Below are 15483 nucleotides of genomic sequence, written 5' to 3' on the forward strand. Positions count from 1 at the left end.
ACCAGACGGATCTCAGCCTTGGGCCATCTAGACAAAAGAATCTGTCTCCACCCAAGCTTGAGTAGAATACAATGGGCTTCCCCACCATTTAAATTCCTTACAAGCTAGGGTGGGGTCTGACCAGAACAAGTAGATTCAAGGCAATCTCATTATCAGTAATGTCCTTCTGAAGAAAAACTGAACTTAAACTCGTGACTTTGGAAGAAAAGGAGTGAGGGGAAGCTCTGAATGTGCCCAAGTTATTGGTTATTAATAATGATTTTTCACATTTTTGCAATATGTATATAGCCTTCCCACCCTTATTCCACACTCAGATCCATTCATTTGCAGAGGACCAAGAGGTTCTTGAGTCTGAGTAATAGGGCCCTCAGATCTACACAGTTCTTGGGTTTTTTTTTCAGCAACCTACCTCCTTTGACTCCTTTTCTCCCACAGGTTTGAGAGAATAAGATTCCCCATTAAGTGTTAAACAGGATTTACTGGGAATTTCTAACCCTGAGTCTGAGGAACTTGGAACCTACTAAGCAAGAGGGTGAACTTAGTCAGCTATTCTATGTTCCAAAAGAGGTGAGCCTCTACGGATAAGAGCTAAGAGTTTGGCAAGTTCCCCTTACAAAAACAGTGCAGCTAAGGATTTTCCCATAGTTTGATACTGAATAGGGAAGGTACTGCTTCTCTGACTAGACTCCAACCTAAAAGGGAGATGTTAAAATCTAATCTTTCTCTTATGGGAGAGAGATAGCACCTTAGCTGAGGACTCTAGCTAAAGTTAAAAGCTCAAAGCAAAGAGAAACTCCACAAACATGTGCCTAGGGTGGCTGTTCAGTGATGAAGTGGATAGAGCACCTGGCCTGGAGGCAGGAAGACTTGAGTTCAAGTTCGACCTCAGGCTCTTACTAGTAGTGTGACCCAGGGCGAGTCACATAACCTCTGGTTGTCTCAGTTTCCTCATCTGTAAAATGGAGATGATAATAGCACCTACCTCACACAGTTGTGAGGATCAAAATGAGATAATTGTAAAGTACTTAATACAGTACTTGGCACAGAGTAGATGCTTAATAAAAGCTTATTACTATTATTAATTACAACCTCAAGAAGAGCTGAGCAATGCTTAGTAGTGTGTATGAGAAGATTATTTACTAAGATAAATGCCACATGATATTATCAGAGAGCACATCCAATGGGAAAAGAATAATGATATCACCATTGTATCAGTAAATTTCAGTGGCTCTTCAGTACTGGAGGCACGGGTTACTCCTCTGTGCCCTAGTCACATGTTTCTCACATGTGCCAGGACCACATGTTCCCCATGTAGCTTCACTTTCCACTGACAATGTATTTATTTGTGGGACAGTGAGCACTAGGATTTTAAAAGAAATGTTCTTTCTCTGTCTCTCTCTGCCATTTTATTAAATGCTTTTCTTTTGAAACTAATTGTGTACTCTAGCTGACAGATTAAAAATCAACACACTGGTGGGGCCATGTAAACTATGGTTTATGAGTGGACGCGGACTCTGAGCAACTCAGGCCAAAGGGAGCTTTTTTGGAGGTCTCACATGTGAGACGCAGGAGATGCTATAGGTGTTCTCCAGAGGAAAAATCCACCACATCTAGCACTTGTCTCCTGTGCAATTCCTAGCTCCTGCTGCATGTCAGTTTCTAACTCTCCTCTACTTCCCCATTTACATTTGTCCTATTTTTCAAATTTTACTATTAGATTACAAAGTCTTGTTAGCTGCAAGGTACTTTTCTGTGAGCTTCGTTCTTTCTTCTTAGTAAAATACTATATAAGCATATTTTGATGATAGACAAAAAATTATGTAGAAAAGTGATCTCATAATTATCCTCAACAGAACAAGTCTGTTGTATCTGTTCAATGATTATAAAAAGGGAAAGATGTTATTGGTAAAACAACTATTTCTATAATTTTTATTAGTTTTAAAGTTCTGGCTTGGCAATTTTGCCCATTTTCATTTTTTTTCAAAATTATCTATAGAGATATGCACACATTTTAAAAATTGTTATCCATCTAATGAATCACATAATTTAGAAATATACCTTGTGGTCTTGCCAATTAAGTATATTCTTATTTGACATTATATGTAACTTACTTAAGAGATGGCTAGCCAAAATGGTAGGAAGTTCTTTGCTGTTTCTGAAATCTGAGACTATTACTTGATTAATTACAGTAGTATACTTATGAATTCATTGTGGAGTATATTAATGCTCCCACTCTACATTTTGATGTGCAGTGAAGGGTACCTTCTTTATTCAAGCAAACAGGCTCAAATGGCAGACATGGATTTCTATGAAGCTGCATCCTCAGTTGATACACTGGAGTCAGTCAATAAACATTTATTAAGTGCCTATTATGTATCTGTCAGGCACTCTAAGTGCTGAGGGTTACAAGAGCCCCTTCTATTCAGTTGACAGGGAATTATTAAGTACTCACACTATAAAAGGAAATAAAGGAAGTACAAGACATGTTCTGTTACCCATGGAGTTTACAATCCACCAGAGGAGAGAATATTTGGCTGCTACAGCATGTGTCTCAACGGTTCAGAAAAGGAAGAGATCAGAGAAGGGTGGAACAACTGGAGGCTTCAGAAAATAATTGACTTTTCCCAAGTAGTGTATGATTCTACTTCCTGATCAGATGTCTAGACCAGGCAGGCAATACAAAAATGGGTGAATTTCCCCCCAAGTTGTTGCCTTTATCTTTAATTCTATGATATTATGTCATTTTGTTAATATTAACTTGTTAATCCTTAAATTTAACAAAAGGTTAGCGTTTTTAAAACTTCATTTTTCAGATGAACTGTATGGTATATCCATTTGAAAGTCTCTAAAAGCAGCACACAAGGAGAATTTGGTTGTGCTAAGAAGAGAACTCAGTGGTTTTACTTCATGACTATTACTGGAATGAATTCTGCAGGGTCTAGTTTCAAGTTTCTCATGTGTATTATTATGTGTATGTCTATTTTACATGCCTCTCTCAGCCAACTTCAACTTTACTGAAAACCAAGAGACAATGGTTACTTGGGGGAAAAAAGATGTATCAGTTAACAGGATTTCAAACATAGTTCTACATAGTTTTAAAAAGTTTTTTTTTCTTCAAAAGAAAGTAAATTGCCCTGCTACCTCACTCCTCCAGGATGGCAGTGAATTATAATGTTTGAATCATACTGATTATCTAACACCTTAAACTATTTTTTAGAAAGTACATTTAAACAGTTCTCTCACTCCTAATACATTACTATAAAAGCTACATAATTTTGGACCTGAAAAGACTCATCAATTAGTTTTAATTACAAGGTATTAAAATGTTTTCACTTTCTCCAAGGTACATTTTTCATCTTTCAACAAGTTTGTCGTACAGTACCTTGGTACCATAAGTACGAATGGTACTTTGAACCCTAATTTTGGTTACTTCAACATTAGTTATCATAAAGCATATTAGAGTCTCATTGTTGGACTTAACCTTTTTAAAAATGTTTAATAAATAAAAATGGCATATGAGGGCTCCTGAAGAGCCTGTCCTTTGTAATATTTGTCCCTCAGGCTCAGTGATTCTACTTCTGTTTTTGGGATTCTCTGAATGGGTTGTCCAATTTTCAGAACAGAATTTTATTTATTTTTTGGGGGGGGATGCAATTGGGGTTAAGTGACTTGCCCAGGGTTACACAGCTAGTAAGGCCTGAGGCCTGATTTGAATTTAGGTCCCCCTGACTCCAGGGCCAGTGCTCTATCTACTGTGCCACCTAGCTGGCCCTCACAAAAGAATTTGAGTTTTTTTTTAAGTAGTGGAGAAGTAGTGTCGATATCTAATAATTACAACACTCAAAAAACATAATTAAGAACAACTTCTCTATGACTGTACTCTTAAGTTTACACTTTAGTTTTCTCTGTGCTTTTGCCTACAAACTTTTATAAACCAAACTTCTTTCCTTGTGATTCTTTTTGCCCAAACTTTAATTCTCCATCTAGTTAATCCAATTAGTCTCTTATTGCAGCCAGGCAACTAAGTTCCAGATATTATTAACTTTTTGGCAAGCTACACATATTCTTCCCCTCTGACACTGGCTATTAATATAGACCATTTAAAGTTAGATATAAAGTGGCTTCTAATTTGCTATTTTATATAATAAATCATACTCATTGAAAAAGTATCTTACATTCTAAAGGATAATGTGGATTGCTACTATTTTATTCCATAAGATTATTTCTTCTTAGCTTAAAAAAGCTTACTTTTTTTGGCCACATCAATTTGCTTTAGTTTTTATTTTATTTTTAATTTATGGAATAAAACAAGTATTTCCATAACATGGTACAATCAAAAAGATGATTGTACATGAAACTGCAAATCTAATATGCACAACTTGCTATTCCATTCAAATATACAACAAAATTATCATGTAAATCTCCTTTTTTTCTCCCCTCCACCCCCATGGCTACTATTAGACACAAATCAGTATATAAAATTATTCTACACATACTTCTTTTTATCAGTTTCCTCTGGATGCAGATAGTATCTTTCTTCACACGTCCTTTAAAGCTAATCTGGGTATTTATAACAGACAAAATGACTTAGTCACTCAAAGTTGTTCTTAAAACAATATTGCTGTTATACAACGTTCTTTTAGTTCTGCTCATTTCACTCTTACTATTTAATTACTTCAAGCCTTTCCATGTTTTTCTAAAATCATTGAGCTCATTTCTTATAACACAGTAGTATTCCATCACAATCATACATCTCAACTTATTCAGCCATTCCCCAATTGATGGGCATTCCTACAATTTCCAGTTCTTTGTCACCACAAAGAGAGCTGCTATAAACATTCTAGAACATACAGGTCATTTTCCTTTTTCCCTAATCATCTCTGGAAACAGACCAAGTAGTGGTATTGCTAGGTCAAAGGGTATAGGTTGTTCAAAAAAGCTTACTTTTAATGAAGTCCCTTAGTCTACATATAGTATCCAAAGACCAGGCTTTCCTACAGAAATAATTTAGTCTCCTAGTCTAACCAATTCTGCTACAATGATCTGCAGAGAAGAGCTTCTACAACTAGATTCCAAACACTCCCTAAACTTTTGAAGGCCATTACAGTTATGGAATGACAGAAGAGGGGCACAAAGGTAGTCAATTGATCAACAAATATTTCTTATGTGCCTTACATGTACTAAGCCTCTGGGGGTACAGAGAAAAATGAAAGCCTATGCTCTCAAGTAGCTTACATTCTATAGGGGCAACTACATGGACACTACATCAGTATATTTTATACAAAATAAATATAAGGTAATGGGGCAGAGGGGACAGGAAAGGTCTCAATAGGAGGTAGTACTTGGCTTTCTAAGAGGTAGGCTAGTAGCCAGCCTGTGCAAAGGCATAGGTATGGGAAATATAATTTTATGTGTGAGAAACAGTTATAGTGTGCATGAAGACAATGAAAATAATGCACGTCGGAAAAGACAGGGATAATATCCCTTTGTGATCTTCAGTTCTGGCAAAAAAAACAAATGGTGCACTTTAATCCAGATTCTGCTATCCTCAAAGAGGCTTTGATCTTGTTCCATGCTTCAAGCATGAATTCTTGAGTTATTTTCTTAAGATAAGGATTCCTTTTCTCTCCCTGTAATACTTGGAGCACTCTTAATGCCCTGGAGATAATGGTTCCAATCTGGCCTTTATCTTGTCTTGAAAAGGTCTACATTCCCCATCCTGCCTCGTTTTGTGCCCTTGAATGTACATTCCCCCCTTACAAAATGGAAAAGAGAAAACAGGATAAATCTGATGGTAAAGTACAGAACCCTGAAGCGGGAAGATATTTAATCCACATGAAAGATCTTCAATTTGCAAAAAGACCCTAAATATATTAGACTGAAGTCTCATACATTCTTGAGGCAAACCTAATAGGGAGAAGCAGTTCATAGGAGGAACAGTAATACAGCCATCTTTCTGCTAAGATATTATCTTTGATCAATTATGGATAAAGAGAGGTAGTGTTGGATAGTATATTGGATACTGTCCTGGACTTGAAATCAAAAAGACTTAGTTTTCCACCCTGCATATAAAATTATATGCTATGAAACTTCACTCAGCAATTTCTAGAATTATGTATATGAACACTCTAGATTTCTTTCATTGGTTAAAACTAAATCCTTTATCTATTTGTGTCTAATGGTAGCCATCTCTCGGCTACGAGAGGGGAAGGGAAGAGAAAAAAAGGAGGAAAAAAAGAAATATACATGATAATTTTGTTGTATATTTGAAAGGAATAGCAAGTTGTTCATAGTAGATTTGCAGTTTCATATATAATCATGCTTTTTTATTGTACTATATTATGGAAACGCTTTTTATTCCATAAAATAAATTTAAAAAAAAAAAAAAACTAAATTCTAGGGAATCAGCAAATAGTTGAATGCAGAAGAACATAAGCCAATTAATTAATTTTCACTAATTTATTTCTGGTAATCAAGTATGTAACCCAAACCAAACAACACAAATTAAGCAGGGGAAAAAATAACAACAAAAACAAAAAACAACTTGTGAGTGAAATTCACTATTAAAAAAAAAACCTTAAACTAATCAAAATGATTTTAGAACAATAATTTTTAAAGGTAGTATATAAAAAGCTGCATCTTTTATCAAGTAGGCATAAATAAGGATCAGTGTTAGTTCTTTTTGAAATTAACATTTGCCAATTCCAAAATAGTTTGAGAAAATAAGTTTTGATGTTTTTGAAAAGTATATAATGGGCACAATGATTAGCCATAGCAGAGACCACTGGAATTTTCCCTTAAATACAATTAAATACATACAAGAGTTTGTCTGTCATCCAGCTGCTCAATTATTTGATTTGTATTAAGGCTACCACTCAGGAACTCAAGTGGGGAAACGATTTCCATTACAACTATATACTCTATTTTGCAACAGCTGATCAATGGGATATGTTTCTAAAATATCCAACTATGTGTACAAATAACTTAAAATAAGAACCTAGCAGGGAAGTTATGCACATTATTATACATTTTTTTGTTACAAAGTAGACATTTTGAAAGGAGAATTAGAATTTCTGCAAAATAAAATGAAAGTATCACTTGATTTCTAAGGCACATTATTAATTATGAAATCTAAAGTGAAATTTATTTGATTAACAGTATCAAGATCTCATAATATTTGCCCAAACTGAAATGGAAAGAGATAAGCATTGATGTAAAATTTTATTTGTAGTCAACAAAAGTATCTAAACTGAAACAAGCCAACCCTGCAAGCCTGAAATCATCTGAGCAATACTGGTACAGCATAAGCTGAAGAGGTTCTGAATAAAAACGTTTTTTAATTTGACATACAGTGCTCAGTGTTTTGGAGGATTAGGTAATTCCTGTTCATACATGTTAAGTGATGCCTCATTTTCATGACACAGTGCCTGGTTTCCACTTCCACCACACAAAACACGGTTTTCGGTAACTAATGCTTCAGTTCTACTACATGTTCCACTTCCATTATATAAGGATTCTAATTCACTGGATTCCAGTGTAATTGAAGGTTTCTCCAATGTCACTCCAGGTTCAAGGGAATTCTCTCCAGCAATCCTCAGATTGATAAATTTTATTTTCCAAGTGTCTACTAGAAAAGGACTACGGATGAGTCCAAATACTTGTTCAAAGATGCCTAAACACACATTGCCTCGGTGGACAGTGCCAGCAACTGCAACTATAACTAATCCATGTGGAGAAGATACACACTTCAGTCCACTGCAATCTAGGTTGGGATTAAGAAACAGAAACTCTTCTTTTACCAGAGATAGTAAACGAAGGCTCACCAGTTCTGAACCATGATAGTCTATCACATTTTGTTCTGATGTGTTATAACAAAATTTTAGCTTGACATCATCCCAGAAGTGCTGTGGTCCCCATTTTTCTAGGGGTGGTCCAAAGAAAGGATTCTGAGAGTTGAGAAGCTCAAAGAACCACTGGCAGAATTCTTCTCCTAACTTGTAACAATCCTCAAATTGTTCATGTTTTTTCTCTCTTTTTTCCTGTCAGTAAAGAAAAATCTAGGTTAGCTTTATGATCCATTTTTAAAGTCTAGGTTACATAGAAACAATAAAACATCTATATACCTTAGACAGAACATGCAAATTAATAGTGAACCAGGCCCAAAATTAAATAGGAGGAAAGATCTCATGACTTCACGATCTTTAGTAAATTACACAGCTCCTTCAATGTTCTCAAACTTCTCCCAGACAATAAGGCTCATCTATTTTAATATCAGGAGTCTACTGGTTTTGTTCTATGGCTGTGAATCATGGAACACTACAGTATCTGACAAATATAACAAAGAACTACAAAAAAGAACTTTAGTAAAGGCTGTCCTCAGAGAAATGTAACATTGAAAAAGAAAGGGGACTCTTGGTGACAGCAAGAGATAACTAGTGAAAAGAAAGACTGTGTACTCCAATATAGTAATTATGATGTCAGGAGAAAAATAAGGAATACCATCCAATTGGTGGGGTGGATTTCCTAAGGCGAACCTGTGCGAGGACATGGACAAGAGTCACATACAATGGGTAGGTATACACATGTAATGATCTGCATTGTTGTAAGGAATAGTCCCCAGGGGTGGGGAACCTACAACCTCAAGGCCACATGTGGCCTTCTTGGTTCTTGGATGCAGCATTTTGACTGAGTCCAAATTTTACAGAACAAATCCTTTTATTAAGTGGATTTGTTTTGTGAAGCATGGATTCAGTCAAAGGGCTGCACTTGAAGACCTAGAAGGCCACATGTTGCCTTGAGGCCACAGCTCCCCACCCTATATGATAAGACCAAAGATTCATATTAAGAGGTACAGGTTTATGGACCAAAACTGTTAGGGCACACACAAAACTTCTCTAGATAGTACGGTACAGTGAAAAAGCACTGACTCTGGAGTCAGAGGATCTGGATTCAAGTACTGACACTGATGTTTACTTCTTCCCTAAACTTCAGTTCTCTTATCATAAAAAGATGAGGCTGAACCTCTGAGGGTCCTTTGAGATCTATACACTTATGATCCTAGAGCTAAAGACTTCATAATTTTGTTGGCTATTTTCAAAATAATAAACAGAAAAGGAGCAGCCAATTATCATGAAAACTAGGTAACAGTAACTTCAGAGGGCCTAAATTATCAATACTGCTGTAGGAAGGTACTGTTGTTGATAATGCTGAATACTTCTTTTAACAAAATTATTTTCCAAGAATTTTTTTACTCTGCCCTCATATTTTTATGCGTTTTATAGACGAACTCATTTTAAGTAAAAAAATAAAGCAATGATACACATTGAATAGCTCGTACTAACTATATTTCAATTTACTTGGATATATTCTCCCAAACTGCTATATGACAACTGCCTTACCTATCCTTAAATTTTCAATTCAAAAGATACAGGGAAAAAAAAAAACCTACCAGATGCTAGGATCAAACACTAGAAAATGAGATTTCTATATAGAATCTAACTGAATAGAAACAGGAACTAATGCCTAGTATTTTTCAGGCAGTGATAACCCTAAATGGTTCGAGGATTAGTAGGTATTTATTATAAAAAATATTTTCAATAATGTACCATGGTGCTGAACCAGTTTTAATTGCATTGGTTTTTCACTTGTAGTTCCTTATTAACAGGATAAAAGGAAATAGTGCTACAGTACCAAAGAACAATTAACTATTAATTTTTTTTAAAAAAGTTCTCACTCAAAATTAGTAAGAATTAAGATGGTCCAAAATGGTCATAGAATTTTAACAACTATCTAAGCTTCTTTCAAGGACAAACTATAATGAACTAATAATGTGACATGGATTTTTTTTTAAAATTATTACCCTCATTGAACATACATTAAATAAAATGTCACTTATCTGAACTGGAGAAATGACAGTATGAGTAAAACAAATCACACTTTTAGGTTTTTAAAATGTAGTTTTACTTCCAAGTATAAAAAGTATTTCAAATTAAAGAAAGGTCCATTTAATAAAGATGTTCTGGCTACCTGACTAAATTAGTTTATTAATTTAATCTGTTAACATATAAATAAGTATAAAAACGTATCTTAGAAATGAATGATACTGCCTTGGCAATACTGTTTACACCATTAATATGTTTAGTAAATCATAGGGCATAAACAATGGAATGTAAGCCTCCTCATCTGAATTAACACAAATTTGGAACTGAAATTTTACTACATATAGTTATATTTCTTCAGGCTCCCAGGCTGTCATAAAAATGTATTTTTATTACAGTACTTCTCCTTAGGACAATAAGTTTTGTTTTTTTTTTTAATGAATTTGTTTCAGACCAAAAAAACTCCAAGATAACACTCTGTCTCAAACTAATAAAATAATACTTTATATAATGACAAAATTCTAAAAGGCAGCATGACATATTAGACAGGACAACCTAGCAGTCAGGAAGATCTGGATTTGGGTTCTGTATACAAGCTGTGACCATGGACCACTGAACCCCTCAATGCCAAAGACAACTCCTTACAACTCTAACTTTAGAGTTGAGCTCTGTACTCTTTAAGAAGAAAAAGTGAAAGGGTGTTTTTTAAAGCTAACAAACGACAGTAATTTCTGCCAAATTTAAGATTATTCCATTATCTCCAAATTATACTAAAATTACAAAAAAAAGTCACCTTAACTTGTTCAAATAGTATGGTGTCTTCTGTATCTGGAACGCTCTCCACTGTCTCCTCCACCACCTTCAACTCTGGTTTGTTCCAGTGATTTTTTGCATATTGAATAAGACTGTGCTTTTCAGAACATGGAGGCACAATAACTCCTTTCATTGCTAGATACTTAAATATGATTTCTCTGTATACTTTTTTTCTCTTCAGAAGTTCTTCAGCACTTTGACTATAAGCTAATACTGCACGAATGGCATCTGGAAAGAATTTGCAAAAATAAACGAATGAATGAATGAATAAGTTAAACTAATAATGACTTTTGTTCTAAAAATTCCCAAATGAAGCCGCATCAAATTCCTACCCTTCAAAATTCTCCTTTCTCTACAACTAGTTTTGTATTGAAATAAAAAAATATGCTTCCAAAAAGACAGGATGAAAAATTGCATTCAGTTTCTTTAAAAGAAGAAATATTCCCCAAATAGCACATATTACTTTTGCCTTCAAAAGCAGGACTTTAAGATAGTAGTTACTAAGAACACTATTCAAATTTTTATGCTGAAAACTTAAATTCAACTAGAACCATAGGATTTTATAACTTATTTTGAAGACATGAAAAAGGAGTAGGCCTGTCACGTATGGAGAATGAGACCAAAAGAAGACAACTAAATGCTATATTGGTATCCCTGGGTAAAAAAAGAACAAAAGAAAGGCTTAACATACATTGGGAGAGTCCTCAAAGGAAAATTTATGCAAAGACATGAATAAAAACTGCACAGAATGAGAAGACTGGAGGGATTGCAATCTGCATCCACACTGATGATATGATGGATCTATCAAACACAAAAAAAGCTGCTGGAGATCAGAACTAGTTCTAGCATTCAAGTTACATATCATCCTAGATTACTATAATAAAAGAAAGTTTAAAACTTGAAGTTAAGAAAGACATGAGCTCAAATTTTACTTCTAACATTTATTAGTTACCATTAATCAATAGGCCCTTTAAGTACCATGGGCCAATCATTCAACTCCTTGTAGACTATTTCCTCATTCACAAAATGGACAAAATGCCAGCAGTGTTTCATAGGATTGTGAGGATCAAATGAAATGTGTTAAACAAAATAAATGACTAAATACAATATTAAACTGAAAAAAACCTTAAGAAATTTCTTACATAAAAGATTCATGTAATTAAACCAAAGTTTCAAACAAATAATTTGTTCTGAAAGTGGAATTTAAATTAATTTCAAGGTTTAATTTTCAAAATTGGGAAATAATATTTTTTAAAGGTAAAGAGGTATATAGCATAATATTCTCAGAGTCAGGAACACCTGGATTCAAATCGTACCCAGTTGGTATGGGATTCTGGGGAAATAATCTAATTTCTCAGTCTCACTCCTCTTAATCTCCATACTTTATAAGTTGCAAAAAAACTAAATTGGTAGAAGGAACTTCCTCATTGGAAGTGCTCTAACTATGGAAATTACAGACCCAGAACAAACACCCAACCACCTCATATTTATAAATTGTAGAATCAAGACCTTAGAGGATCATCTAGTTCAACAATTTCATTTTACAAATACAGAAACTGAAGCAAAGTCTTAACAGTAATTTTTTTTAAAAGGATCACTGATTAGAGCTGAAAGGGACCTTAGAAAACATCTATTTTAAAGCTCTCTGTTCACAAACGAAGAAAATGAAGTTCAGAGATGTGAAGTGATTTGCCAAAGGTCATATAAGCAGCAAGCAAGGGAGCCAGGATTTGAATCTAGAGTTTCTTTGACTTTCCACTATACCACAAAGCCCAATTCTGAAATGGTTAACTTCTCCTAAATAAGCATGAAAATGCCAGTTGTATAACATGTTATTCAATCACTGCTTATATCTATGCAATTTAATTTTATAGGAACAGAAAAGTTACATAGTCAATCCCTCTGCTGAAATAAAACAAAAACAAAAGCCATGTCCAAATGTACATTTGGTCTTGAAAGAAACAGTTGCCACAAAAGTTTACATAAAAATGCAAGATCCAAAGAGAGATGCTAATGAATTCAATACATGGTTGACATGACCAAAGAAAATGAATAGGGTCTCCAGTGCTGAATTGCTTTATTAGTTCAAGCAATATTTACTTAAGTGTTACATAAATCAACACAGATTTGTCCAATGTGCTCCATGAGCATATCCATTAACTGGCCCAGAAGTCATGAGGACTTGAGCTCAAATCTAGCCTCAGACACTTACTAGCTGTGTGACCCTGGGCACTTAGTCCTGAATGTCTCCAAATGGGGGTAGCAGAATGGGAAGAAGGGAAGTAGTGGAAAGTACACTGAATTTAAAAGTATACTTTCTTAGAATATCAAAATTAGAAGGGGGGCAGCTAGGTTGCGCAGTGGATAGAGCACCAGCCCTGGAGTCAGGAGGACCTGAGTTCAAATTCAGCCTCAGACACATAACACTTACTAGCTGTGTGACCCTGGGCAAGTCTCTTAACCCCATTTCCTAGCTTAAAAAAAAAATTGGAAGAGACTTTGGGATCATCTAGGTCAGAGGTTAACCTTTTTGTATCATCATAGATTCCTTTGGCAGTATGGTGAAACCTATGAGACTCTTCTCAACGTTTTTAAATGCAAAAAATAAAACATCTAGGATTACAAAAAAAATTATATTTATAGCTATCAAAATATCAAAAAAGAAACAAAACAAAATCAAATGAAATTCATGGACCACAGGTTAAGAACTTCTAATCTAGTCCAACTCCTCTCATTTAAGAAATGAATAAAAAGAGGTTTGTGGAAGTACAATGACCTGCACAACGTCACACAGAACATCTCCCAATAAAGAGGGCATTAAAACCCAAGTTTCCTGAGTCTTTACATCGATCATAGTTCCAATTCTCTCATTTTACAGAGGAAACAAAGGAGGAACAGATAAGTGACTTGCCCAGTGTCACATAGCTGATAATGTCTGATAAAAGATTCAAACTTCCCTAACCACTGAATCCCTGTGTTTTCCCTCTTTTAAATATTTCCTATTCATCCTGCACACAGTTTGCTTTGTATATATTTGTTTGCATAGCAACTCCTCCATTAGATTGTAAGCTCCTTGAAGGCTGGGGGATCTTTTGCCTCTTCAATGTGGTTTTCTTGGCAAAGATAATAGAGCAGTTTGCTTTTTCCTTTTCTTGCTCACTTTACAGACAAGAAACCTGAGGCAAACAGAGTTAAATGTGTCACTACCAGAGTCACACAGCTAATAAGAGTCTGGGGCCGAATGTGAACTCAGTTTTCCCGACTCCAGGCCTGGTGCTGTAGCCACTGCGTCCCTAGCTGCCCACGTTACCCAGACCTGAGTGCAAATTCCGACTCTGCTCTTCCTAATCAGATTTACGGCGGAACCTTGGAAATCGTCTTAATTAAACTCCTCATCCGGGTGACAACCTTCGAATGCTACCTGGGCTCCCGGGGAGGTCAAAAAGCGGCCGCTGCGGCTTCCTCATTCACAAAGCGCGAACGCCAGTCCAGATCCCGGGGATCGCAACCTTTCTGGGGCGGGGGAAGCAGCCGGGCTAAGTCCGCGGACTCCTGAGAATCACGCTTTTGAAGGTTCAAGATACAATAAACGCGTAGGATTAAGAAAGAAGGGCCCACGACGATGAAATCTTCCCCCCACGTCCAAGTTCGAGGACTGTCTGGAAGCTCCCAGGTGAAGAACCCAGCGGGGCAGTCCGGCTCCGAAGCGCCGAGATGCCCGACCGAGGCGTGGGAGGGCCCGGGCCGAAGCCTTGAAGGCCGCTGGGCGCGATGCGGGCCGGCCTTCCGCCCCGCCCCGGCGGCGTCACAAGGGAGGGGGCAGCGCGGGCGTCCCGGACCGAGCCGGGGGCCCGCCGCCCGCCGCCCGCCACCCGCCGCGGCCGGCTCTGCGCCCTGGATCCTCGGCTCGCCGCCCTCCCTCCTACCGCCTCGAGTCCCCAACAGGGCGGGAAGGAGCGCCCAGAGCGGCTCCTCCCTCCCCAGGGTCGGACACCCGCCGGACCACCCTCACCTTGGCGGTCCTGGGGCTGAACGAGGCGGTTGGTGATGGTGTCGCACAGCGCGAAGATTTCGGAAGTTTCCATTAGGCCTAGCAGGTCACGACAGCCCTCCAGCTCCATCTTGTTGAGCCCCGACATGTTGCTCCCCGGGCGGGGGGTGGGGAGGGCCACCGCCGCCCCGGCAGCCGCCTTAGCAACTGTAACCGGAAGCGCTTCCTCGTTTCCCCTCTCCTCCCCTCCCTCCGTGACATGCGCAGAAGTCCTTCCCCACATAGGCCATGCGCGGAGCGGTATGGAACGTCAGTCAATGGTGTCCTCCCGGAGACATGAGATCTTAATTCGAAGTTCCGGTTGATAAGCCCCCCCCACCTCAATGTATTAAACTTGGGGGTGTCCCCACGGCCCAGCAGTTCACACGGATTGTTTGGGACCCTTTGCGCAGGAAGTGCGACATTGACAGAAGCAATAAGCTGTTCTTATTGGATGGAAATGTAAGCGACGTAAGAGATGTATGTAGGGGAGCGAGAGTCTGGTTGGACTCAACGTCTCTGCGTGGGTTGTGGTTCTTCCGGTCTTGCGCTCGCTTCCTCGCTCTTTTACCCCAGAGCGCAGGACGAGGGTTGGAGCGATCGCGTATCCTAAGTGCCCATCAGATAGTGGACCTTTCCCTGCTATATAGAGACATACATATATGTTTATAACACACAGTACGTGTGTGTGAGGACTATGGGTTCTTAAGGTGGGGGCCAGTGTGCCGCAGCCAGCTCCTGTCTCGCTAAATTTTCAGTAAT

The 15483-nt window shown here is 37.5% G+C and overlaps 1 protein-coding gene across 1 annotated transcript; it reads right to left on the reverse strand.

Annotated features, from left to right (window-relative positions):
• Window positions 1–7202: 7202 nt before the first annotated feature.
• CUNH3orf38 (chromosome unknown C3orf38 homolog) lies at window positions 7203–14965 on the reverse strand. The gene is made up of 3 exons (XM_027874170.1): window positions 14704–14965; window positions 10672–10919; window positions 7203–8039 (listed from the first exon to the last, which is right to left on the reverse strand). The coding sequence occupies exons 1-3, from the start codon at window positions 14963–14965 to the stop codon at window positions 7356–7358; spliced, it is 1194 nt and encodes a 397-aa protein (XP_027729971.1). The 3' UTR covers window positions 7203–7355.
• Between the last annotated feature and the right edge of the window lie 518 nt (window positions 14966–15483).

Source organism: Vombatus ursinus, unplaced genomic scaffold (genome assembly GCF_900497805.2).
Source record: "Vombatus ursinus unplaced genomic scaffold, bare-nosed wombat genome assembly UNPS02014805.1, whole genome shotgun sequence".
Lineage (NCBI taxonomy): Eukaryota > Metazoa > Chordata > Mammalia > Diprotodontia > Vombatidae > Vombatus > Vombatus ursinus.

Coding starts and splice junctions, on each gene's coding strand:
- CUNH3orf38 (XM_027874170.1), bottom strand. CDS start 14,965: ATGTGGGGAAGGACTTCTGCGCATGTCACGGAGGGAGGGGAGGAGAGG. Junction 10,920..14,703: donor TCAGCCCCAGGACCGCCAAG/GTGAGGGTGGTC, acceptor AATTCTTTCCAG/ATGCCATTCGTGCAGTATTA. Junction 8,040..10,671: donor TACTATTTGAACAAGTTAAG/GTGACTTTTTTT, acceptor CTTTACTGACAG/GAAAAAAGAGAGAAAAAACA.